Source organism: Acomys russatus, chromosome X, assembly GCF_903995435.1.
Source record: "Acomys russatus chromosome X, mAcoRus1.1, whole genome shotgun sequence".
NCBI classification, from domain to species: Eukaryota; Metazoa; Chordata; class Mammalia; order Rodentia; family Muridae; genus Acomys; species Acomys russatus.
In genome coordinates this window covers 18,181,332-18,207,890 of record NC_067169.1, presented here as the reverse complement: position 1 = coordinate 18,207,890, position 26,559 = coordinate 18,181,332, and the positions used below count along the sequence as shown (strand labels likewise).

Here is a 26,559-nt window from a genome sequence, read left to right as displayed (position 1 = left end):
GAAGGATGAAGCTAAAAGAAGTATGCATGCAAGAAGGATGTAAATTTAGGGAGTCCAGAGGGCGGCAATGTTATAGCTTGAACTGTGTCCTCTTTAAGATCATATATTCAAGTCCTTACTCCTAGAACCTTAGGAGGTGACCAAGACTCTTGGAGATAAGAGTTTTTTTTAAAAGACGTGATTAAGAAAGCTGGGCATGGTGGTGCATGCCTTTAATCTCAGTACTTGGGAGGCAGAGGCAGGCCAATCTCTGTGAGTTCGAGGCCAGCCTAGTCTACAAAAGGACTCCAGGACAGCCAAGGCTAGACAGAGAAACCCTGTCTCGGAGGTGGGGGCGGGGGGGAGAAAGAGCCGGACGTGGAAAACAAAACAAAAACAATCCCAGCACTTGAGAGGCAGAGGCAAGCGGATCGCTGTGAGTTCAAGGCCTTCCTGGTCAACAAAGTGAGTCCAGGACAGCCAAGGCTACACAGAGAAACCCCGTCAGGAAACAAAACAAGAAGAAGAAGGAGGAGGAGGAGGAGGAGGAGGAGGAGGAGGAGAAAGAAAGAAAGAAAGAAAGGGGAAAAAATGAGGCTGTCACAATAGGCCCTAATCCAATCTGAATGGTTGTCGTAATAAGAGGCAAGTTGTTCACATACAAACAGCAGAAGCAGGGAAATTTGAGAGCATCTGAGAACCCAGAGGCTGGGGGGGGGGGGGGGGGGAAGAAGCCAAACTTTCTGACACCTCTACTAACTGGCCCCAGTACTGAGAATTTCCCATGTCTGCTGTTTAAAATGCTCAATCTAAGGCAGGTGTGATGGCACATGCTTTTATCCCACCACTCAGGAGCCAGAGGCAGGCGGATCGCTGTGAGTTCGAGGCCAGCCTGGTCTACAAAGCAGACTAGGAGTTCAAGAGAAACCCTGTCTCAATAAACAAGCAAGCAAGCAAGCAAACAAACAAAAAAGCTCAATCTATAACAGTTTGCTATGACAGCCCAAGCTACTATAAGGGACCTATGGGGTTACTGGCAGGATTTATAGGGTAAGTGACATGGTGATCTTGAAAGGAAGTCTATGTAGTATTTGTAGATTCTACAGGGTAAATTATGGTAGTGTGTGGAGTCAGTGTTAAGGGTTTGCAAGGCCCACGTGATGATGGAGGCCTATGGATAACTAAGTGGACAAACTAAGGTTTGTGGGGTTAGTTATATGACATTTCCGGGATTAGTCATTAAACATCTCTCGATGTTATAATTAAAGATATTTTATTTCCTGATTTTGAAAGTTGCCACCATTATGGACCTCCCACTTTCTCTGGCACCCTTCCGCAGAGGTTGCAGACAGCAAGCCCACATATTCCCTACCCTTCCTCACTCTGGCCCCTTTTGTGCTCACCCTGAGCATGACAAATCGGAGCGTCCTGACCCTCCAGCCTGTGGGAGGAGGATTTAAGTCTTCCGGTAGGTGGGAAAAGCACCTTATCAGCAAGGTCCCAGCCCACTCGACCGCTCATTAGTTACGCTTGCTCTTAGTTTTCATGACCTTGCTGTCCAACACACTCTGGGCAGCAGTGAGGTGCTTTACGGAGTCAAATATAAGGATTGCAGGTACCACTATCCATATTGCATTCATGACAACAAAGTAAAACCAGAAATAAAACGGGGTGGCCTGGCTCTCCATGCTGGAGTCCATCACGTAGCTCTGTCGCGAAGTACAGCACATCCCCGTAAAACTGACCTGTGGGAGGCAAAAAAAGGAAACGCCCTTGTGAGGTCAAGGAGGCTGAAGCTAGACCCTATTCCATGGCACCTCCCACATCACTCTTCCAAAAATACCAAAGCTGGAAATCTGAGCTCTAACAAGGCACACGTTCCAGAAACCAGAGTTGTTTTTCTATCCTTTCTTCCCTTCATTTTCCCAACCCTCCATTTCCCCCTCCCTTCGTGCGGGCGTGCATGTCTTGCTATGTAGCCTAGGTTGACTGTAAAGGCACAGCCCCCTTCCTTGCTTCAGCCTTCTGAAGGCTAAGCTTAAATGCATGTACCACCACACTCAGCGAGTACATGGAGAATTCAACTGAGGACAGCTCATCCTAGAACTGAAGGTAATCTTGAAATTCTAGAATTCACCCGGGTGTGCTCGCGCACGCCGTTAATCCCAGCATTCGGGAGGCAGGTGGATCTCAGTGAGTTGGAGGCCAGCCTGGTCTACAAAGCAAGTCCAGGACAGCTAAGGCTACACAGAGAAAATCTGTCTTGAAAAGCAAAAAAAGAATCCTAGACCTCATGACAACTTGGGATTTCAGGATTAAAGGGAGCTCTTATAAGCAAAGGAAAAAAAGCTAATGCTGGGTGGTGATCCAGCACTTGGGAGACAGAGGCAGGTGGATCTCAGTGAGTTGGAGGCCAGCCTGGTCTACAAAGCAAGTCCAGGACAGCTAAGGCTACACAGAGAAAATCTGTCTTGAAAAGCAAAAAAAGAATCCTAGACCTCATGACAACTTGGGATTTCAGGATTAAAGGGAGCTCTTATAAGCAAAGGAAAAAAAGCTAATGCTGGGTGGTGATCCAGCACTTGGGAGGCAGAGGCAGGCAGACCTCTATAAGTTCGAGGCCAGCCTGGTCTACAAAGCAATTCCAGGACAGTCAAGCCTACACAGAGAAACCTTGCCTCGGAAAAACCAAAAACCAAACAAAAACAAAACACCTCCCCCCTAAAAACTCAAATAAATAAATAAATAAATAAATAAATAAATAAATAAATAGAGCTAGCCGGGCGTGGTGGCACACACCTTTAATCCCAGCACTCGGGAGGCAGAGGCAGGTGGATCGCTGTGAGTTCGAGGCCAGCTTGGTCTACAAAGTGAGTCCAGGATGGCCAAGGCTACACAGAGGAACCCTGTCTCGAAAAACCAAAATAAATAAATAAATAAATAAAGCTAACACTTTAGGTCCTGGTCTGGGAGGACCAAGGAACTTTGGGCAGCACAGACTACCTCACGTAACCTTCATAGGAAACTCTGATGGAGAAAAAGAAATATACATTCTTTTGTTTGTTTGTTTGTTTGTTTTGGTTTTTCAAGACAGTGTTTCTCTGTGTAGCCTTGGCTGGCCTGGCACTCACTCTGCAGGTTAGGCTGGCTTCAAACTCACAGCCATCCTGCTGCCTTGGCCTCCTGAGTGCTGGGATTAAAGGCGTGGGCCACCACGCCCCTGGAGAAATGTACCTTCTTGCTGGAGAGACAAGCTCAGAGAGGGATTTGGTTGTTTCAGAACACTGAGGAGTTGATAATTCAGCATGTCTCATGCCTGAATGGAAACCTAGGAGATCTCACCAGTAGGGATGTGCCTGTCTATAGATTCCCCTGTTAACCCTTGTAGTGCCAGGTATAGGCTTTCTCCTCACCCACAGAGACCACAAGCTGTAGGATAAATCGACAAGGCTGCTGGCGGAGAAAGGCGATCACTACCCACAGGCTGACTGGTCCCCAGGCAATAGCTGTGAGAGTCTCCATACAGACAACGAAGTTGTCACTACTGCAAAGACAAAAAAAATGGACATTGGCATCACCATACTCTTGCTTGTGGCCCCAGCTCACCACTGTCACAAACCAACACACGTTTCCACTGACGGGCAAAATACTTACATGATATATCGGCTGTCTCCCTTGGAATACTCTTTCCCTGGGGGAAATAGAAATAGATGAAGAGACAAGGTTTCGCTGCGGAGCCCTGGCTGTCTTGGAACTTTCTCTCTAGACCAGGCTGGCCTCGAACTCACAGCGATTCTGTCTGTTTCTACCTCCCAAGTGCCGGGATTCAAGGCGTGGGCCACCACTGCCTCCTGTCTTTAGTAACCTCAGTTTTAAAAGCAACACTTGGAAGTACATACATACCATGGTAGCACTTAAGTAAAAGGGAAAAATGATGGTAATAATAAATGTGAACCCTTAAGGAGCACTTGCTGCTTGCCACTGCTCTAATGCTTTACATAGCACGTGTGGTACTTACTATTAATACCCTTCTTTCATAGTCAGGTAAAATGAGGTCTATGTGTGTAACTTAAATATAAATCAACTCTGAAAACAAAAACATACATTTTTGGTGCTAGGAATGGAATTTAGGGTCTTGTCCACGCTACACACATGCTCCACTATGGAGCTACAATCTTGCCTCTGAAATAATTATTGGAGTTCGGAAGAGACATGGTAGACAGAAAGCAGATTTTCACTGTATATTTCTTTAAATGATTTGGTATTGATTCCTGTGAGTATATGTGCAGTCAAAAAGTTAACATAACAGGCTGAGTGTGGTAGCAAAGACCTTTAATCTCAGCTCCTGGGAGGCAGACGCAGGAGAATTTCTGTGAGTTCAAGACCTGCCTTGTCTACATTAGAGTTCCAGGCAAGCCTAAGCCATACAGTGAGATCTTGTCTCAAAACAAACAAACAAACAAACAAACAAAGAAGTTGGGGGTGTGGGGAGATGGCTCAGTGGAGGATAAAAAACTTGCTGCTTGGGCTGGAGAGATGACTCAGAAGTTAAGAGCACTGTCAGCTCTTTCAGAGGTCCTGAGTTCAATTCCCAGCAACCACATGGTGGCTCACAACCATCTATAATGTGACCTGATTCCCTCTTGTGGCCTGCAGGGGTACATGCAGGCAGAGCAGTGTATACATAGTAAGAAATAAATCTTTAAAAAAAGATTTATTTATTTTATTATACAGTATTCTGCCTGCCTGTACACCTGCAGGCCACAAGAGGGCACCAGAGTTAATTATAGATGGTTGTGAGCCACCATGTGGTTGCTGGACCTTTGGAAGAACAGACAGTGCTCTTAACCTCTGAGTCATCTCTCCAGGCCCCAAATTAAAAAACAAAAAACAAAAAACAAACCAAAACCAAAAAACCTCACTACTCTTGCAGGGGATCTGGGTTCAGTGCCCAGGTGGACGCTTACAACTGTTCCTAACTGGGTGGGGCATGGTACCATACCCTTTTTTTCCAAGCACTTGGGTGGCAGAACTGGTTGATCGGGATCAATTCAAGGGCAGCCTGATCTTCAAAGCAAATTTCAAACAAGTCAGGTACATGAAACTCTGCCTCAGGAAAAAAAAAAAAAAAAGCCTACGATGAGCAGTACATGTGTGGAGCGATGTCTCAGTGGTTAAGAGCACTGACTGGGCTGGGCGTAGTGGAGCACGCCTGTAATCCAAGCACTCACTCGGGAGGCAGAGGCAGACAGATCTCTGTGAGTTCGAGGCCAGCCTAATCTACAAAAGAGTCCAGGATAGCCAAGGCTACACAGAGAAACCTTGTCTGGAAAAAACAAAAAAACAGAAAAAAAAAAAAAAAGAGTATTGACTGCTTTTCCAGGGCCAAGGCACTCACATATGGCTTACAATCCTCCTTAACTCCAGTCCCAGGGATCCCAATTCCCTCTTTTAAAAAAGATTTATTTATTATTTATACAGTATTCTGCCTGTATGTGAGCCAGCATGCCAGAAGAGAGCACTAGATCACAATATACATGGTTGTGAGCCACTATGTGTTTTTTTTCCCCAAGAGAGGGTTTCTCTGTGTAGCCTTGACTGTCCTGGACTCGCTTTGTAGACCAGGCTGGCCTCAAACTCACAGAGATCCGCCTGCCTCTGCCTCCCAAGTGCTGGGATTAAAGATGTGCGCCACCACCTCCTGGCATAAAATAAAATAAAATCACTATGTGGTTGCTGGGAATTGAACTCAGGACCTTTGAAGAATAGCCAGTGTTCTTAACCTCTGAGCCATCTCTGCAGCTCCCCAATTCCCTCTTTTGACCTCTGCAGGTACTGCATGCATGAAGTAGACAGACATTCATGTAGGGAAAATGTCCATGTACATAAAAATAAGATAAAAATATTAATTAAAAAACCAAAACATTGGGGGCTAGAGAGATGGCTTAGTGGTTAAGAGCACTGTCTTTTCTTCCAAAGGACTTGGGGTCAATTCCCAGCACCCACATGGCAGCTCACAACTGTTTATAATTCCAGTTCCAAGAGATCTGAAACTCTCACACCAATGCACATAAAATAGAAATTAAATAAATTACTTAAAAAAAAAAAAAAAAACAACCGGTTCTGGTGGCACACACCTTTAATCCCAGCACTTGGGAGGCAGAAGCAGGCAGATTGCTGTGAGTTTGAGGCCAGCCTGGTCTATAAAGAGAGTTTCCAGGAAAGCCAGAGCTACACAGAGAAACCCTGTCTCAACATCCTCCCCCTTAAAAAAAAAAACCCAAAACCCAAACAAAATAAGATGAAAAGCTAAAAAAGGATTTTAAAAGGCCCAGCTACCTCATTTTCAGTTTCAGGGCATCTGATGCCTTCTTCCTGCCTCCATGCACACGGACAAGGCACAAGCACATAAAATAAAAATCAATAAATTAAAAAAAAAAAAAAAAGATTCCCAGCACAGATAACAACTACTTAGGCTTTAAAAAAAAAAAAAAAAAAGTGAACAGAATTTTTAAAAAATGAAATCATTTCTGGGTGGGTAAGTATCAAATGGAATCTCTACCCAGAAAATTCCCTCCCACAGTACAAGAACTTAGGACTCACAGAGTTGAGATAAGATGGCTTGGTCTTCAAGAAGGATGTCATGGTACAAAGAGAACCAGCCCTCGATGACAAGGTGAATGAACGTGCACACAGCAAACCAGCACAGGGCCAGCCGACGCCCAGTTCCAAGTGGGACAACTGAAGCTCGACCAGACAACAGCCACATGCTGGAAATTAGGACCCCAGAGATGGAGAATAGGCCAACCAGGATCTGCCAGGCTGGGATGTCATTTGGCACATAGTTGTCCAGCTTCAGGTGCCTGGGCCAGTATGGGTGCAAAGGACCCATATTGGTGGTCATGTTCCTATGGGCCACTGGCAGCTTGTAGATAAACAAGGAGAAAAAAAGGAACAGAAAAACCTGCGGAAACGGAAAGCATGTGGTGAGATAAACAAAATCCAAATAGTTTGCAACAAGACATATAAGCGAGCTTGATCTATTATTTGACAGAACGACTTGTAAGACTGGATTAAAAACAGACCGATTCATCTGGGCATAGTGACACACCCTTTGTTTTTGTTTTTCGAGACAGGATTTCTCTGCGTTAGCCTTCGCTGTCTAGGAATCACTTTGCAGATCAGGCTGGCCTCGAACTCACAGAGATCCGCCTCCTGAGTGCTGAGATTAAAAGAGTGTGCCACCTGTAAAAGAAGAAGTCCACTGTCCTTCTCAGATACGTATAAAGATTCCTTTGATCAACGCCTTTACCTTCTTCACCTGCAAGTCACTACAATATACTGAAACCTGGTCTTCAGGGACAGTGGATTTTTAAAAATGTCCATTTGGGGCAGTGGTGGCGCACACCTTTAATCCTAGCCCTCGGGAGGCAGAAGCAAGCAGAGCTCTGTGAGTTCGAGGCCAGCCTGGTCTACAAAGCGAGTCCAGGACAGCCAAGGCTACACAGAGAGACCCTGTCTCGAAAAAACCGGAAAAGAAGTACTTGCATATACTTCCCTAATATTTAAACGTAGTCATAACACTGTGTGGTAGCACATACCTGAAATCCCAACCATCTGGGGGCTGAAGCTGAAGGATTGCCATGAGTTTCAGGCTAGCCTGGTTTACATAGAAAGTTCCAGGGTAGCCAGAGCTGCATAGCAAGATACTGTATTCAAATACATAAACCAACTTTGAGGTTAGGTAGCTTCCAGACCACCAAATCAGATACATAGCTTCTGCTCAGCACCTAGGTGCGTTCCTTCCCGAACATTCGCTCATCAAGGGCAGCTTGCCCTTAAACTTCAATAAACTTCCTAACTTTCCTTCACTGTGATACAGCCTAACGCTTCCTTCCTTCTTTCCTTCCTTCCTTTCTTCCCATCGCCCCAGACATGGTTTCTTTGTGTGTCCCAGACTGGCTTTGTAGACCAGGCTGGCCTTGAACTCACAGAGATCCACCAGCCTCTGCCTCCCGCGTGTGCCACCTCACCTGGCTAGCCTAACATTTTCTTATGTGGCAGGTTTCAAGGTGTCCAGGGCACCTAAGCAGAGGCCCGTGAAGCTCTGAGGGGGAATCATCAGGTTGCATAGCCAGCAATATTGATTTGTAGTTACTATTACGAGTTAGTCTTGGCCCTGGGGCGGGGAAGGGGGTGGGGGTGGAGGATGTCACAATCTAGCTTAGGACACACAAGAATCAGCCTTGGCCCCAGACCTCATTGGTCAGTCTGGTGGGGGAGTAACTGTCACCAAGCCAGGTCCTAACACTTGAGGCTCAGTTTGGTTGGAAAGACACGGGAACCTAGATATAGCCTAGGTGCACTGCGAGGGGTAGAAGGCGGCAGGGTTATTCCCACCCTCCGGGTCCTGGAAACACAGCTGGGGGGGGGGGCTGCAGAGATGACCAATCAGAGCTGTGGCCCCCAAGCACCGCGTTTCAAAAGCAGAAGCCTCCAGACAATTACTGTGCCATGCTGCCAAACACCAGGAGTAGCAAAGACAGGGGTATCACGGGCGGCACTAACCAGGAGAAAGGGGAAGCAAGCCCAGAGACCACCAATCATAACCTGAACCTTCCACTGCAGCTGCCCAACGAGAGGCCGAGTCTTCCGTCGTCTGGACAACCGGCTTTAGGACCCGGGTCCCGCGCAGGCGCAGGGTACGGCAGGGCTCGCAGGCAGAAGGCTGTCATGAAGGGCCTGGGCACGTTGGGCACGCTGGCGGGCGGAGGACACTCACCTAGGCGGCGCGATGGTGGAGCGACTTCCTAGCACAGGTCTGCGACTCTCGCCTGAATCTCGGGCTCTGAAACAGCCCCAGTTCCGCCCCGCTCTTGCAGCTTCCCCGCCTAACGGAGCGGACCAATAGTGAAGTGGAAAAGGTGGCTTCTGCCAATAGGAGTCCTCCGTTTGTCCCAGGCCCTGTCCTCGCCTGAGGTGCCATTTTCCCTGTTGGCTAAGACCAAGTCAGGAGTGGGGTGGAGACCCAGATCCTCCAAGGTCTATGGACGCTTTCCGCCAGTAGCAAATCAAATCTGCGCTATTGCGGACTTCAATTTCCCCGCCCTCTTATCAATCTCATGAGACCAGCCTAAAGAATCGGTAAATCCTCAGTATTTGCTAGTGATCGGCGTTGAGTCCTTCATCTCAAAGTTTTGTAGGCAACCAGTCAGTTCCCAGGCCCCTCCTTAGTCCGAATGCAAAGAAAAAAAGACAGGCAGAAAGCATTCCGCACGAACCAACGTAGCGTCCACCAGAGCGCAGAACTCCCTAGTCCGAACAGCAGTGGGCACCCTCATCATACAGAAACTAGTCGGACCCCTTAACACCTGCTGACCAGTTGGCGTGGAGACTCTCAGTTGTGCAAGTTCCTAAGAGCCAAACAGAATGGCATGTTGCTAAACCAGTGGGCAACAGTACCTCGTCAGCATTCAGTCAGAAAACAGACTCATCTTAGACTGTCACTTTAATTACAACCTACAACCTAAGGACCAGTAGGCATCAACCCTTCATTTGTCATGCCCTTCCCCCTCTCGGACCTGATCTAAGCAACCAATCAGAATTGGGGCGCCTTAATTCTCCATTGTATATTCCTTCTCCCCCCTCCCCCCCCGACAGGATTTCTCTGTGCAGTTTCTGGCTGTCCTGGACTCACTCTGTAGACCAAATCTGTTCCTGTTCCAAGCAAGCAGGACCAGGACCCTGTCATCCTGGGCTTAACTAGCCAATCATAAACAATTTTTCTTCTTCTTCCCCGCAGCCCCCCGCCCGCTCGTCCCGACCCCCGCGCCGCCCGCGCCAGGGCGGCTCTGCCCTAGCTGTTCCGGAGGAACTCACTTTGTAGACCAGGCTGGCCTCGAACTCAGAGATCCACCTGCCTCTGCCGTCCCTCCCCCCCCCCCCCCAAGTGCTGGGATTAAAGGAGTGCCTGGCTTAATCATAAAGTCTTAACGTCATCTGGGACAGATCACAATCTGTCTCCTCCTCATGATTCGCAGTCTCCGCACCCTTATCCGAGGTGCCCCTTCTTTGCTTTCTCCTCAGTAAAGAACGAGCCTATTGTGTTTCTACTTTTATTTGACAATAACAAACTGCATATAAAAAGGGAGAAGGCAGGCGGGGAGGCCCTAGATCTGCTCCTCTCTCCTTCCCCCAACAGCCACCACTCCTACGCCTCAACCAGGACCACCCCCTTCCCGCCTGCGGTGGGGTGAGGATTGACAAGCACTGAGAAAGGCTGTTTGTCTGTAGTGTGTAGGGGTGTTGGGGCTCAGGAATGGAGAGGGGTCAAGGAGTAGAGAAAGGGCCTTCCCTCATCCCCCATCAGAGTTGCTACCCTAAGGAAGGGCGTTGGAGGGGGATCATGAGGGTCATATGCCTCAGCCTAAGAGACGGTAGAAGATCCAGCATCCAAAAGTGACCCAGTGACTGGCCCAGCTGAGTTCTGACCACTTGTGGACAGTGTATGCCATGCCGTAGCCCTGTGGGAGAGAAAGAGGTCATGGTTCTGAAATCCAACAAGGACAGAGAGTCTCATGGAAAACCCAGCCTTTGTCCCTGGGGGATGTTTGGTACTCTTTCACACCCCCAAGTAGCAGAAGGGTCTATGGAGTTATGAAGGGTGACCAGATATAGTTTGCTTGTTTTCTTTAAAGATCATTTTAACAGGCTGAGTATATAGCTTGACAGGAGAGGGTGTGTATCTACATGCAGGAGGCATTAGGTTTTGATTTCCAGCATACCAAAAAAAAGTATTCCTTTTTTTTTTTTTTTTTTTGAGACAGGGTTTCTCTCTGTAACAGCTCTGGCTGTCCTGGACTCTCTTTGCAGACCAGGCTGGCCTCGAACTCACAGTGACCTGCCTGCCTCTGCCTCCCAAGTACTGGAATTAAAGGTGTGAGAAAAGTCATTTTAAAAATAATACAGAGCTGGGTGTGGTGGCATATGCCTGCCTTTAATCCCAGCATTCCAGAGGCAGAGGCAGAGAGATCTCTGTGAGTATGAGGCCAGCTTGGTCTACAAAGAGAATTCCGGGACAGCTAGGGCCATTACACAGAGAAACCCTGTCTCCAAAAACCAAAAAACCAAAACAAAAATAAAATAAAACAAAAACAATACAATGTGCTGGATGTGGTGGGCCATGCTTGTCATTGAAGTCACTTGCATATGACACCACTACTGAAAATCTGAGTGTCTGGGCTGGAGAGATGGCTCAGTGCTTGGGAGCACTGACTGTTCTTCTAGAGGACCCAGGTTCAATTCCCAGCACCTACATGGCAGCTCACAACTCTCTGTAACTCCAAAATCTGACACTCACAGACATACATGCAGGCAAAGCACCAATGCACATAAAAGAAAAATAAACACTTTTAAAAAAAGAAAATAAAATATGAGTGTCTACCAATAAGGGACAAAGTAAACCATCGTCGCCTTCTTGCAATGAAAAAAAGGGGAGGGGGGCTAGAGAGATGGCTCGGAGGTTAAAAGCACTGTCTGCTCTTCCAGAGGTTCTGAGTTCAATTCCCAGCAACCATATGGAGGCTCACGACCATCTATAATGTGATCTGATGCCTTTTTCTGGCCTGCAGGTGTACATGCAGATATAGCACTCATATATATAAAACAAATATTTTTTAAAACTGGGGGAGGGGGAGCCAGGCATGGTAGCGAACACCTGTAATCCCAGTACTCGGGAGGCAGAGGTAGGCAGATTTCTGAGTTTGAGCCCTGCCTGCTCTACAGTGTGAATTCTAGAACAGTCAGGGCTACACAGAGAAACCTTGTCTGAAGGGGGGAAAAAACTCGGGGAAAGACATTAAAATATATTGTGTGTATGTTTGAGATGCGGTGACAAAGCAGTGACTATCTACAATGCTTACTTTTTTGTTTGAGGGTGCTAAGGATCATATATGCCAAGCATACTGTATCAGAGCCCTACCACTGAGCTACACTCCCAGCCCTAAAGTGTTTTGTTTGTTTGTTTGTTTGAGATAGGGTCTCTCTATACAGCCCTGGCTGGTCTGGAGCTCACAGAAATCCACCTGCTTCTGCCTCCAGAGTGCTGGGACTAAAAACATGTATCGTCACATGCCACCCTAAAATGTTTTAAGAACTGTTAAAACCTGGCATAGTGGTGCATGACTGTAAGCTCAGCTATTTGGGACGGTGAAGCAAGGAGGATTTTTAAAAATATAAAACCAAAACAAAACAAAACAAAAAAACCACCAAAGTGGGCATGATGACTGACACATTTCATCTTTTTTTTCCCCCCGAGAGACAGGGTTTCTCTGTGTAGCCCTGGCTGTCCTGGACTCACTTTGTAGACCAGGCTGGCCTTGAACTCCCAGACATCTACCTGCCTCTGAGTGCTGGGATTGCAGGAGTGCCTGGTCAGATTTTTTTTTTTTCATGTGGAGACAGAGTCTTACTATGTTGTATAGGCTGAGTCTGAACTCATGCATTCAAGTGACCCTCCAGGGTCAGCTCTTAGATTGCTGGCATCGTAGGTGGGTATCATCACACCTAGCTTTTTTCTTTTTCTTTTTCTGCTTTTTTGACACAGGGTTTCTCTGTGCAGCCCTGGCTGTCCTGGACTCACTTTGTAGACCAGGCTGGCCTTGAACTCACAGCGATCCACCTGCCTCTGCCTCCCGATTGCTGGGATTAAAGTCGTGCACCAGCACTACTCGCAATACAAGTAATCTTGGCACTAGGGAGGCTGAGATTTGACAAATAGGTTTCAAGCCAGCCTGGACTAATACTAAATCGATGACCGAAACAACAACAACAACAACAACACAGAACCAACCCCCACCCAGAATTTTTATTGATTTATTTTAAAAAATTTTTTTCAGGAACCAGGGTTTCTCTGGCTTATTTTCAACTAAGAATTTAAAAATTCCTCTCTCTTCTTATGCCCTTTCTCTCCTCCTTTGTCTCTGTCTCTCTCTGGGGTACCCCTCCCCTTTCCTTCTCTCCCCATGCTCACTTAATAAACCACATATATTCTAATATTTGCATCTGCTGCCTAGTATTATCTTATCATTTTCTTATTATTAAACATAAAATTTCTGCCTGTGACTCTGGTATGGAAAAAAAAAAAGAATTTAAAAATCGGGGCTGGAGAGATGGCTCAGCAGTTAAGAGCACTGGCTGTTCTTCCAGAGGTCCTGAGTTCAATTCCCAGCACCTACACGGTGGCTCCCAGCCATCTGCAACTGTAGTCCTGTAAAATGATGCTCTCTTCCAGTGTGCATACACGCAGACAAAATGCCCATAGACATAAAATACATAAGTAAATCCTTTTTTAAAAAAAGAATGAAAACATACTTCAAGGCTAGCCTGGTCTATATAGTGAGTTCCAGGACAGCCAGGGCTACTTGAAGAGACCCTGTCTCAAAAACAACAACACAATTTAAAAATCCAACTACTAGAGAGGCTAAGACAGAAGGATATGGAGTTTGAGACTAGATTTGGGAACAATGACATCCGATCTCAAGAGAAAGAAAAAAAAAAAAAAAAAAAAAAACCAAACAAACAAAAAGAAAGACAAAAAGTGAAAGAAAAGCACAATTTAGATTCTCCAAAAGCCATATGAACTAATTTTCAAATTGTTCTCAATTATAAAATGAATATACCTGAAATTTGTATATTTGTTATGGGTATAAATAGTATAGAGCCAGAGGTGGTGGCACATACCTTTACTTTCAGCACTCGGGAGGCAGAGGCAGGAGGATCTCTGTGAGTTCAAGGCAGGCCTGGTCTACCTGGTCTACAGAGTGAGTTCCAGGGCAGCCAGGGCTCTGTAGAGAGACCCTGCGTCCATAATATGTATAGAATTTTTTTTTTTTTTTTAGATTTTTCCAGACAAGGTTTCTCTGTGTACTTTGGCTGTCCTGGACTTGCTTTGTAGACCAGACTAGCCTCAAACTCACAGAGATCCACCTCCTTCTGTCTCCCCAGTACTGGGATTAAAGGCATGCGCCATCACAGGCAGCTCTAAGTATAGAAGTTTTAAGGTGAAATTTTTAAAAGGGGAGGTGGTGGTTCTCACTTATGTTGCCCAGATGGCAACATGCCTGGACTCACAGGACATTCCTGCTTCAGCATCACGAGTAGCTAGCACCTATATGTGTCATTCCAGAGAACATAACATTTTCAAGCAGAATCCAGGGTTAGAGCTGGAGCTCAATTGGTAGAGTAATTACTCAGCGCACAGGAAGCCCTGGGCTCCATCCCCGGTGTCGCATCAACTGGGCCTAGAGGCATAAATCTATTGCCTAGCATAAGGGAGGTGGGGAGGGAGGATTAGAAAGGAATTCAAGGTTAAGGCAAGGTAGCAGTGGTGGTGCACGCCTTTAATCTCAGCACTCTGGAGGCAGAGGCAGGCAGATTGTTGTGAGTTCGAGTCCAGCTTGGTCTACAAAGCAAGTCCAGGACAGTCAGTGCTACACAGAGGAAACCCTGTCTCAAAAAAAACCAAATCCCAGCACTTGGGAGGCAAAGACAGGGGGATCTCTGTGAGTTCCAGGCCAGCCTAGTCTACACAGAGAAACCCGCCCCAAAGAAACCCCAAAAACAATAAAAAAAATTTCAAGGTTGTCTTGGGCTACATAATAAGCTTGAGTCTCAGTCTCTCTCTCTGTCAGTCTCTGTCTCTTTCTCTCTGCCTCTCTGTCTCTCTCTGTCTCTGTCTCTCTCTCTCTCTCTCTCACACACACACACATACACACTCCTGGGGCTGGGATATGTAACATGGCATGATCTCTAGCAGCCCATAAAACTGGGTATGGTGGTGCCTGCGGGGAATCCCAGGCCCTTGAGAAGTGCAGGCAGGAGGATCAGAAATTCTAGGTCACCTTGGTTGGCTAAATAGTGAGTTTGCAGCCAGCCTGGGTTACATGAGACCCTGTCTCAATCAAAAGCTATGAACAAAAGTAAAACCTGGGGGCTGAGAAGTGTAGCAAGTGTATCTAACATGAGGGAGGACCTGGGTCAGTTCCCGACAGTGAGTGAGAGAGAGAGAGAGAGAAAGAGAGAGAGAGAGAGAGAGAGAGAGAGAGAGAGAGAGAGAGAGAGAGAGAGAGAGAGAGAGAGAGGAGTCTGGCTTTTGTACTTTAACTCAACAGAAGGAATTTTAGAGGGTAAATAAGTAGGATTGTAGTTTCCTCAAAGGAAAGAGCCAACAGAATGACTAAATTTGAGAGACAATGGGAAGAATGGAGCAAGGCATTTGTACAAGTTAAGACACACGACCTTGCCTTGGTCTTCAAGGGTCCCCCAAGACGGTAACTGCCATCCCTGGTTCCCCTCCCAGCCCAGGGCCCCACCTCACCTGCTCCTCTGTGCTGTCATCCACATCGACATCAAACAGGGAGCCCAGGTAGGCCAGGTGGAAGATAGCCAGGGCCCCAAAGAGCAAATTTAAGGCTCGTACCCCCAGGCCCTGTGGGGGACAGATGGACATATTTGGCAGCTGGACCTGCTCACTGTCCCCCACCACCACCTGTGCAGGGGAAGCCCGGGGCAGGGGGGGCACACACAGCCCTGTGGGTTCCGGGAATGAGGGTGCCCAGGGTACCCCGAGATAGGAAAGAGATGGTTCAAGGAGCCTCTTATGGGAGCTCAGAGGTATCCAAGGATGAGGGTGTTGGTAACCACGAGGGCGTCCCGGTTGGGGGAGATGCGAGCGGTCAGGCAGAGGAGCAAGAATGGTGAGGCTTTGAGCCAGGGAGTATGGTGATGAGCATCGTTGCCGGGTGGGAGACAAATGTGAGGTGCTCTGCATTTCTTATGGCAAACAGAATGAAAACAACAACAAAACCAAAACAAATCCCACCCTGACCTAGAGGGCCCATCTTTGCCCCTTTCCCCTTACTCTCTGCTCTGCTCAAGCCACACTGGCCTCTTCTCTGTTGCTCAGAGATTCCCTTGGTGGGCTGGGGCTTTTTACACTGGGTGTCTCCTACCCCTGAGATGCTTCCCTCCCTTCCCTCCTCTCTTTAAAGAACTCCTCACAGGTTGCCTCACCCACGGAGGCCTTCCTGATCTTCCCAGTGAAAAGGGAAAACACCACCACCACATGTCCTATTCCTTTTCCCTTATGCTTTAGTGCTACTGATAACCTGACTATTTATTATTAGCCTTGACTGACTTTACTGTCTCCCCAATTAAAATCTTTGTCCCACAGGGCCAGGACTTTGGCCTGCTTTGTTCACCACTTTGTCTCCAGCACCTAGAACCAGCAGGTGCTCAATAAATGTTCAGTGGGGGAAACGAATGCCAGGTGTGTATACAGCAGGTGCTCAATAAATGCCTGTTAGAGAAACAGATGCCAGTGAATAGAGGTGAGGTTTTAGGGATGGCTCAAGCACCAGAAGAAGAGGAGGCCAAGCACCCAGCGACAGATACCAGATGGAGACAGAAGTGACATTTTTGAAGGGCAGTGTTGGGTCCAAGGTTACCCATGATGAACCCTCACCAAGCGATGCCGGTGTGAGCAGTCTGGCAGACAACGCTTCGACAAGATGCAGGCACTGAGGAGCTGAGCCAGGCGCTTTCGGAGGACTAGACAGCGTGGAAAGGTTAGCCTTAGGAAACACTGGAGCCAGTCTCCCCTGAGCCATCCGCCTGTCCTGGGCTCTGCACTTACCGTGTTCCACATATGTGATAAATGCCAGAGACAGCAATACAGCAGCCAGATGGAAACTGAAGCCCTGGACAGCCAAGGAAGGGGACAACGAGAGTGAAGAGGAGCCACTTATACCCCCCCCCACCCCCACCCAGCTTCCCTTCATCCGGGTCTGTCTTATTCACATGCAAGAGGGCGCTGGCTGCATAGGTGACCAGCACAGCTGAGAAGGTCCCCAGGCGGAGAGCATTCTTAAAAACATCTGCAAGTGGGAGAGAGACAGGTCGAGATTTCTGGAATGTCCATCCACCAGCCCTTGCAGAGAGTCACAGGTAGGATGATAACCATCACCTGTAGGAACCCTCAGGAGAAAGTCTTTAGGAAGTCCTCAACTGTCACACGCCTGAAAATTACCTCAACTGTCACACGCCTGAAAATTACCTCGCAGTCTTCCTTCCAGCCCACTGCAGCCAGACTTCCTAAAGTCATTTATTCAATGCTACCATCACTCCCCTTGCAGGTCCTCAGGGCAAAAATCTACAGTCCCACACACCCACACTCTTAGCAAATCTTATCAGTTCTTCCTTCAGAATCCCACTTCTGAAGTGCTGTTGCCACCACTATTGGTGATCCCCCCCCCATCCACCTCCTTCTCTCCAATTTCCTCCTTCATCTAGCCAAATGGATCCAGTTGCAAAAAAAAGGGGGGGGGGACTGGAGAGATGGCTCAGAGGTTAAGAGCACTGTCTGCTCTTCCAGAGGTCCTGAGTTCAATTCCCAGCAGCCACAAGGCAGCTCACAATTGTGTGGAACTCCAGTTCCAGGGGATGTGACACCCTCACACCTACACCCGTAAAAATAAAACTTAAAAAGCCGGGCGTGGTGGCGCATGCCTGTAATCCCAGCATTCGGGAGGCAGAGGCAGACAGATCACTGTGAATTCCAGGACAGCCAGGGATGTTACACAGAGAAACCCTGTCTTGAAAAACCAAAAATAAAAAACAAAACCAACAACCAACCAACCAACCAACCAACCAACCAACCAGCCAACCCAAAACCGCCAGAGGGATCCAGTTACAAGCCAGATAACTCTCCTCTGATCCCAGCTCTGCCCAGAGTGTTTGTCTCTGAGTCTCTCTGTCCAGGAGCCTCTTGAGGATCTCTCAGATCCCATATCCTACTACTCACTACCCCTCCTTGCTCACTGAGCCAGCCCAAAGACCTTAATCCTTCCAATTCTGGGGATGCAACTCAGAGGCTTGCCATGCCCCACCATGGAGTGAGGTTTCCTGCACCCCTTTGCTGTCTCTCTTACACACCAGGCAAACTCCCAGCTCAGGGCCTTTGCACTTGCTGTTCTCACCAGCTATCTCATTCCTCTCCGCCCCACTTCCACCCCAGATCTGCATGCCTTGTTCCTTCACTTTCCTTAGATCTTTGCTGAAGCAGCAGTGCAACTTTCCCTGGATAGAGTATTTTAAATTGCCACAGCACTCCCTATTCTTCCCTTCCTGTTTCAACATCATGATTACTATTTACTGTGGCATTTATCACTACCTGACTCACTGCATTTTTTTTTTCTTATTTATTATGTACCCTTCAAATTGCAGGCTCTACCAGGTTAGCGAATATTGTGGAGTGGGTTTTTTTGTTTGTTTGTTTTTGTCCCTAAGATATCTTGTCTTTGAGACAGGATCTCCTGTATCCAAAGCTGACGTAAAACAGCTCTATAGAACTGATGACCTTCGACTTCTGACCGTCCAGCCTCCACCTCCGTAGAGCCGGGATTACAGGCAGGGTACCACACACCCAGTGTTGATGTCATGCTGGGGATCAAATCTTGGGCTTCGTGAATGCATTCTACAAACTGAGAGACTCTAACGGCCCTGTGTATCTTCAGTGCCCATCACACAGTAGCTGCTCAGTAAATGTTTGCTGTCCAAATGCCTGAAAGGCTCTGGGTTACCAACTTTACTGGAGCGGCAACTTGGTGACTCACAGTTATTTAACCAATAAGACATAGGCAGGTTCCAGCTTGTGACAACTTCCACCATGGACCGGGGCAGCTCCACATTCAATGGTCTAGAGACTGTCAAGTCCCTGTGGGCAAAACAGACACATTACAGTTGGTACCTCAAGCTATCTGGCTACTATGCTTTCCTCTTAATCGGTCTCACCCCAGGAGCCCCTCCCACCACCCTCCAGTTCCTTCAGGCAGACCCTGTGGGAAAAGGGGCCCCAAAGCCCTCCCTACCATTCCAGGTGGTCCTTCTCCTCCGTGAAGCCAGCCCCGGCCAATGTGGCTGTGGCCTCAGACAGAAAGCCCACAAAATAGTTGCTGAAGTGGAAGGAGACAGCACTCTCGTAGGCTCGTAGCCACCTGCGAAGAGACGGCCAGGAAGAGAGGCGTTACATCCAGGCCCTGACACGACACCCCCATGTTTCACAGTATCCCAGCCTTGTAGACTCACCTTACCATGGTGCCCCTAGGGCCCCCAGGGGTCAGGAATGCAGCAGAGAAGAGAGAAAAGAGAGTCAGAGAGGGCCTCGAAGTTGGCCTGAGTTCTTCACAGGTAAGACAGAAACATGGTAGCAAAAGAGGCAGACAATGATGATCACACACATCTATTGTCAGGTGATGGGTTTCACGCGGCTCAAATGAATGGGCAAGCTGGCCTATGACATGGCCCTACACACTAAAATGGCCACACAGCCATACAAAAATGTTCTCAGTCTCTCTGTTCTCTAATCAGATTGAGCCACCTTATAAGACAATAAAATAATACCTTGTGAGATACAGAGACAGTTAAATGCTCACTATGCACACATACACTGTCAATTTCACAGACAATGTCACAGGCAGACATCGTCCTGCATTGCAAAACACAGAGGTACTTCAATTAGGCCTGGGGCTTTGTGCTGGCTGTTTAATGTAGGGTCTCTGGTCAAGTGATTCCAGTTCTCTCTCTCTCCCTCCCTCCCTCCCTCCCTCCCTCCCTCCCTCTCTGTTTCCCTCCCTCCCTCCCTCCCTCTCTGTTTCCCTCCCTCCCTCCCTCCCTCTGGTTTTTAGAGACAGGGTTTCTCTGCATAGCTGGGTAGCCCTGGCTGTCTCAAAATTCGCTCTGTAGACCAAGCTGGCCTTGAACTCAGAGATGCTCCTGCCTTTGCCTCGTGAGTGCTGGGATTAAAGGCATGCGCCACAATGCCCGGCCACTTTTTGGAGTCTGGTTCAATATCAGACATAACCAGGAGCCAGTGAGTAAGGGTAAGGAGTCACACAACCAAACAGTTAGCAGACAGCCAGACAGTCCTGGGCAAACACAGACACAGGCCTGTAGCTTGTCATAACCCGTTAGTCAGATAGCAGCAGGCAGTCCAAGAAGGCAGACAAACTAGCAGAATCAATCACAAGCAGGCACACTGCATGCTGTTCAGGCAGACAGTTCCAGATAAGCCAGAATCACAGACCCAGGTTTCCCCTAGCCAGTGACAGCCACACAAGCCCACCACTGACAATACACAGCCAGCCAGTCAGGATTCTCAGTCCCACACTTAGGGAGTCAGTGGCCACAGGCAAACAATTCAACTGTTATCTGGAGTCACAGACAGTTTTGAATCACTAACCAATACGCACTTGCCACTTTCCATTACAGTCACATAACTTGTTTCTATTGGCACAACACGAGGACCTCCAGACACAGTAGTGTTGGAATGTCAGTCATACACGGAGTCACAAAGCCAAGCGTGCTCAAAAAGACATCCACAGACAGACAGACACTTGGTCTCTGGGCGGTAACGGGGTAGGTGGTCAGTCAGATTCAGATGTCTGGAAGCAATTGGTCCAAGGCTCTGGCCCAGCCCTGGTCAGCCCACTTGCCCTCAGCACCTGCCCTCATTTACCTGGCTTTGCGTTTCTTGCTGTAGTAACAGAAGACAGACAGAAGCATTAAGAGACAGGCTCAGAATTGGGAAGACCCAGGCTTCTACCCAACCCCCTCACTGCTACACAGGGGCCTTGAAGGCTGTGCTCACTTGCGAAGGAGGCGATCACCGTCGAGGGGGATGAAGTAGGGGAAGAGGTAGGGGCCCACACAAGTGGACAGTACAAGGCACAGCAGGGCCAGCGCCAGGCTCCGGGCCACCTTCTTCAGCCATCGGCGGCTCTGTGGGATCAAGGATCCATGAGCACTGCCCCGTGGCGGTTCCCACAGTCCCTGCCCACCTGGCCACCCAGGAGCTCACCAGTGGGCGGCCTTGGACAGCCTGTAGGTAGCTGTGGAAGGGTATCCAGGGCCCAAAGACGATGGTGCCCACAAAGTAGAGGTAGCCCATGAACTCCACAGGTGAGGGCACTGCACCCACCTCGCCCCGGTCCAGGTCGAAGCCCAGAGACACCGCCTTCATGGCCACGATCATCTGGGCCCCTATGTGTGGGGCCCGTGGTCAAGTGTATGGACAAAAAAAGCATGTCACCATGAAAGACAGGGGTGTGCCAGGTGTGAGGTGATAGGAAAGAGAGATACAACGATAGGCAGAAAGAGACACAGAGAGAGACCCAGATGCGGGGGGGGGGGGGGGAGGTAGGGGCGGTGGCGGTTGGGGGGGAGGGAGACCTGCACTGTACAGTGGTTTACAAAGGGAAAAGTCAGAGGGGAAAGTGTCAGGGTCCGGGCTCTCAGGAGATGAGGGAGGGAAGTGGGGTGGGGAGGGGGCAGAGCTACCCACCTCGCATCTTGTGCCATGTCACGGTGTCCACCATGTGCATCTCACTGAGGAAAAAAGGTGATGGTCTTGGCCCTACGCCTCCTGGGGCTTTGGACACTATGGGGGGGGCTGGGCAGGGGGGGCACTGAGATATTGAAGGGGTTCTGCCTTCCTGACCCACACAACACATTAAGGAAAAAAATCCCCAGGACCCCCTCCTTCTGGGGAAGCCCATGTTCAACCTATCCTGTACAGCCTCACGGGAGGCCAAATGTCTCCGCTTCCCTTCAGGAACACTCGTCACTCTTTCTGATATCTCCCTGTACTATGATGGTCCCTGACTGCTCTCTTTCTTAGAATCTCGTGCCATCCTATCTTGGACCACTTCGCCAAGGCCTTGGGGACCCGCCTGCCTCCTGCCAACAGGGTGAGGGTGAGGATGCACACCCATACCCCATGAGCAGGTAGATGAGGATGGTGACGGAGAGGAAGACGCCTCGGTGGGAGGAGTGTCGGCAGAGGAACAGCACGAGGTAGCACAGGAGGCTCAGCAGCACGACCCAAACCATGTGCAGCTGGAAGAAGTGGTAGAGGCTGAAGAAGCCACCTGCCACGGTGCTTGCATGCTTCAGGTAAGACGGTAACCCTTAGGGTGGGAGGGAGACAGAGAGACAGAGACAGGGAGGCAAAACAAGAAGCGGGAGGTTGGTGGGCTGGCAAGAGAGGAAGGAGGACGTGGGCAATAGGGCCCAGTCTGGGCAAAGGGGTTGAAGGGGACCCAAAGGTGGCACTGAAGAACTGATGTGTGGCAAGGCCTGGGTTTAAAGAGCAACATGGCTGGGAAGTGCTGGCGCATGCCTTTAGTCCCAGCATTTGGGAGGCAGAGGCAGGCGGATCTCTGTGAGTTCGAAGCCAGCCTGGTCTACAGGGTGAGTTCCAGAACAGCCAAAGGCTACACAGGGAAACCTTGTCTCGAAACAAAAACAAAAACAAAACAAAAACAAACAAACAAAAACAAATAAAATAAATAAATAAATAAATGGCAACATCTACTAAGGGCATTCCAGAGACGCTGAAAGAAAAATAAATTATCAATTTCTGTTGGGCAGTATTGTATCCAGATTAAAATTTTGCAAGGGTGGAGCTGGTGGGTATGGGTGTGGGGGGTGAGTTTTGCTTTCAGGGACCATATACTGAAGGACTTGGAGCAAAGTGTCATGATAGTATCAGGTTACTGAAATGATTCAGAATGATGCAAACCAGAGCAATCTATTGTGGCACACTGTGAACCTAGGATGATTTATCTACATATATGGTATTCTTTCAGCTTTTCAGTAGCTTTGACATGTGCCAAAATGATAAACCTGGGGGGGAAAAGGAAACCATCCACTTAAGATGAAAAGGAAAAAGTGATGAGAGAACTTCTGATTTTCAGAAATCTCTGTATCCTATGGGAATCCTGGAGATTTGAACTTTCTCATTTGGTTATTGACTTGCTATGATTGTGGAAACATAGGATCTAAGAACCCAGAAATGTCTCCATGTCCTGATTACAGAAATTCATAACGCCAACCTTTTGGAAGCCCAGCATGTGAAAATTTCAACTTGGCAGACTCGTCAAGCCTTGTAACTACGATACTTTGAGGCGGGATGCTTGTAATGTCAGCACTACAGGGTCTGACTGTTAACCTTGGACTAGAGACAGTTCAGGATCCCACCCGTCCCAGAGTGCAGGAATGCTGAAGGTCATATCTTGGTTTAAAAGGATGTGACACAGTGTGGCTGGAGGTGTGTTCTAGGGGAATGGGGCTTCTTAGCTTAATGGGATGTGCTGGGGCTGGACCTGTAGGGTCCTGGTTTGGCATGGCAGGATGGGGCATGGTAGGATGTGGCAGGCTGAGGTATAGCTTGGTGGAATACAGTGTGGCAGGCACTTACCCAGCCTCCAAAGGAGGCGGCAGGCAAAGCAGATGGTAAGAAGCAGCCAGATCTGGTCAAGGCCCTGTTGGACAGTAGGCAGGAGACAGCCCTGCAGTAGCTGCTGGAAAAATTCCTGTCGGCTGAAGGAGGCCATTGTGGACCCACACAGATGGATGGACAGATGGATCTGCCAAAGGGAGGACACAGAGGGAGTAAGATGTCCATAGGGCTGCCCACAATCAAGGTTTGGACTTGTGCACTCAGTACTTCAGCTCAGGGACTGCCAAAACCCCAGGGCGCTATTGGAAGCTTTAGGGGGGGGGGGAGGAGCATGTGAATATCAGGGACGTCGGGTTGAGCCACCAACTGTGATATCAATGGGTGCTCTGGATGCACTGTGACCCACAGGGAATGAAGGACCCGTGTGTCTTGAATGCTGGGAACAGTCTGGCCACTGTTGATAAAAGGATATGCATTCTAGACCTATATATCAAATGGGGCATAAGAAATGGGCTCCTTGGTTTCCAAGGTAGTCACACGGTGTGGAAAGCAAAAAGGGGGAGTCTGTGACACTTAGGGGCCGTGTGCATCTCTCCTTGTATGGATGTATCCTCCGCGAGCTTCATCGCACCCTACTCAGTGAAGAGCCGCCAACAAAGCCCTACCGTGATCGAGGGAACGCAGGAAGGTGGAAGTGTTGGCAGGGGACATACCAGGGAGGGAGCCCTATAGGTGATGCAGTCGAGGTCCCAGGACAAGAGGTACAGATCTGTGCCCAGGAGGCCAGCCTTTAAGGATGGGAGCGTGGGAGCCGCGCGCACACTACTGAAGACCTACCTGGTAGAAAGGAAGCCGTGGTCCTGGGGGCCGGGGACGCGCACTGCTGCCACTGTCGCCACCTCCTCCCGGCAGCCTCCCCCGCAGGCCGCAAGGCCGGGACCAGCAGTGGCTCCCAGGGTGGCGCGGCCGAGCGGGCCCTTTAAATCCCGGGGCGGGCCAGCAGCTGAATTTCTCCAATCGGAGAGCTGGAGCGGGGCGGGGACCGGGAGGAGTGAGCCTGAGCATCGCGAGGAGGAGCGGCTGGGTTGAGGGGCGCGGGGTGCTGGAGCACGTCGGCGCACAGAAGGTTCACGGGTGTCCTTTTCAGGCCAGTTGCTGTTCCAGCTCCAGAACGTTCAGGGCGCAAGGATTTCTCAAGTTCCAAGAAAACACTTATCAATGATTATTTTGTAGTCCTTGAGAACCAAGATGGAAAAGATAAAGGAGGGAAGGGGTTCACCCCTTCTCTGCCAAATGGGTTTCTCGCCCCAGTGATCCCTCTAGTCTAGATACCAGTGTGACCCTAGTCGCGGCTGGAAAAATAAGCCGACGTTCCTCCCTTCCTATCTCTTGAGGAATCTGAAGGAATTTCCAGTCTTCCTTAGCCGCAGGGACCAGAAGCTTTTGTAGGTAATGACTATGTCACCTAGGAGCACTCACTAGGCGCCTTATCGACCCCTAAGGGCTAGTTGTAGGTATTTGGTTTATCATTAACTGATGTTGCTTGCCTAATTCCCCACAAGTCTGGCCCCTGCAAACAAAGTGACCCCAGCTGATACTGGAAGGAGGCTACGACCGACCCGAATGCTTAAGAAACTGGACCCGAGAGAGATCCGTATTGGTCTCTGTGTACCAGCACAAAGGGATTAATGCAGCACAGTTCTCTACGGAACCTGGAACCTACGCCGCCGCCGCCGCCGCCGCCGCCGCCGCAGTCAATTCTATTCCTAGGCTGGTGAAACCTTCACCTCCCCAAGAAGAGCCCGTTTCCCCTACGGCGCACTTATAGGGCATTAAGGGGCTTAGCTCCAAATGTGAATGTGAACGGAGAAGCGTAGCCAGGTCAATCTTGACCTCATCCTGACCTCAGGAGCTAAGGAAAACAGGTTCTAATAAGATTAATGCCTGGCTGTGTGGAGTTAAGGAAGTTCTGCCCATTCACTCTGGGCGGTGTCCCTTTCTGTTAAACAAAAGGGCGGGATTAGCCGTTCTTGGCTTGGAGAAACTCTTTGCCAGTCTCTGTCCCTGCAGTCTGAGGATGCAACCTATGGCCTTGCGCTTTTTAACATGAATTGAAATGGAAGAAATTAGTAGTCACATTTACAAATGGAAAACCTTTTAACACCGTGGATATGTGTATATATACTATACATAAATACTTACACCAGCTAGATACACAACCATAAAGTCCTTTCCTTTTTATAAAAAACATCTATCGTCTATTAATTTATTACGTTTATAGTGTTCTGCCTCCGTGTAACACCTGCACAACAGAAGAGGGCGCCAGATCTCGTTATGGACAGTTGTGAGCTACCATGTGGTTCCTGGAATTGAACTCAGGACCTTTGGAAGAGCAGCCAATGCTCTTAACCTCTGAGCCATCTCTCCAGCCCCCAAAGTCCTTTCCTAAAGAGTAGAATATAAGGCTGGATTGCTCAGTGGTTAAGAGAACTTGTTGCTCTTACAGAGGACTTAGGCTTGATTCCCAGGACTCACATGGTGGCTCACAGCCTTCTGTAACTCTCAGATAATCTCATACATAAAAATAAAATAAAATAAATTTAAAAACAAACAAACAAGCAAACAAAAACCAGTAGAATACAGAGGGTGTAGTGGCTCACGCCTTCAATCTCAGCCCTAAAACGGCAGAGGCAGGTGGATCTCTGTGAGTTTGAGGCCAGTTCCGTTCACATATGATTTGAATTTCAGGTCAGCCTGTTCTACATAGTGAGTTCCAGGCTTTTTAGGGCTACGTAGTGATAGCCTGTCTCAAAAAAGAAAGAGCTAATATCTATATTTTGGGCCATATATAGAACATGTACAAATCAATAAGAAGAGGCAGACCTGTGAGTCCAGGATCACCTGGTGCTATAGCCAGCCCAGCCCAGTTTACATAGAAAGACCCTGCCTCAAGCCGGACGTGGTGGTGCACGCCTTTAATCCCAGCACTCAGGAGGCAGAGGCAGGTGGATCACTGTGAGTCTGAGGCCAGCCTGGTCTGCAAAGCTAGTTCAGGACAGCCAAGGCTACACAGAGAAACCCTGTCTCAAAAAAACAAACAAACAAAAACAACAACAAGCAAACAAAAAACAAAAAAACCCCAAGCAAACAATAACTGAAATGACAAGCATTATCTATCTATCTATCTATCTATCTATCTATCTCTATCTTTATTTGTGTCTATATCTATGTATGGATTGCTTTACTTTTTGGAGGAATGAAAACCAAAACAGTACACCAGTGAG

General features: G+C 48.6%; 2 protein-coding genes across 7 annotated transcripts; both read right to left on the bottom strand.

The window, feature by feature from the left end:
- Positions 1-1,410: 1,410 nt before the first annotated feature.
- On the bottom strand, positions 1,411-9,162 carry Ebp (EBP cholestenol delta-isomerase). Its single transcript, XM_051141996.1, is given in 6 exon segments — positions 1,411-1,643; positions 1,645-1,724; positions 3,393-3,523; positions 3,634-3,670; positions 6,583-6,943; positions 8,762-9,162. Coding segments are annotated over 5 exon segments (693 nt in total). The 5' UTR covers positions 6,884-6,943; positions 8,762-9,162; the 3' UTR covers positions 1,411-1,499.
- Positions 9,163-10,080: 918 nt separating this feature from the next.
- Positions 10,081-24,677, bottom strand: Porcn (porcupine O-acyltransferase). 6 transcript variants are annotated; one of them, XM_051141556.1, is made up of 15 exons: positions 24,113-24,672; positions 23,294-23,462; positions 21,809-22,001; positions 21,377-21,420; positions 20,894-21,075; positions 20,684-20,814; positions 20,552-20,569; positions 19,123-19,137; positions 18,906-19,031; positions 18,651-18,751; positions 16,837-16,913; positions 16,673-16,736; positions 16,502-16,587; positions 15,356-15,466; positions 10,081-10,502 (listed from the first exon to the last, which is right to left on the bottom strand). In XM_051141556.1, the coding sequence occupies exons 1-15, from the start codon at positions 24,338-24,340 to the stop codon at positions 10,401-10,403; spliced, it is 1,647 nt and encodes a 548-aa protein (XP_050997513.1). In that variant the 5' UTR covers positions 24,341-24,672; the 3' UTR covers positions 10,081-10,400. The 6 variants fall into 6 exon arrangements, with proteins under 6 accessions (XP_050997513.1, XP_050997516.1, XP_050997514.1 ...); XM_051141559.1 differs by lacking the exon at positions 16,502-16,587 and having other exon boundaries at positions 24,113-24,677; XM_051141557.1 differs by lacking the exon at positions 19,123-19,137 and having other exon boundaries at positions 24,113-24,674.
- Positions 24,678-26,559: the final 1,882 nt, after the last annotated feature.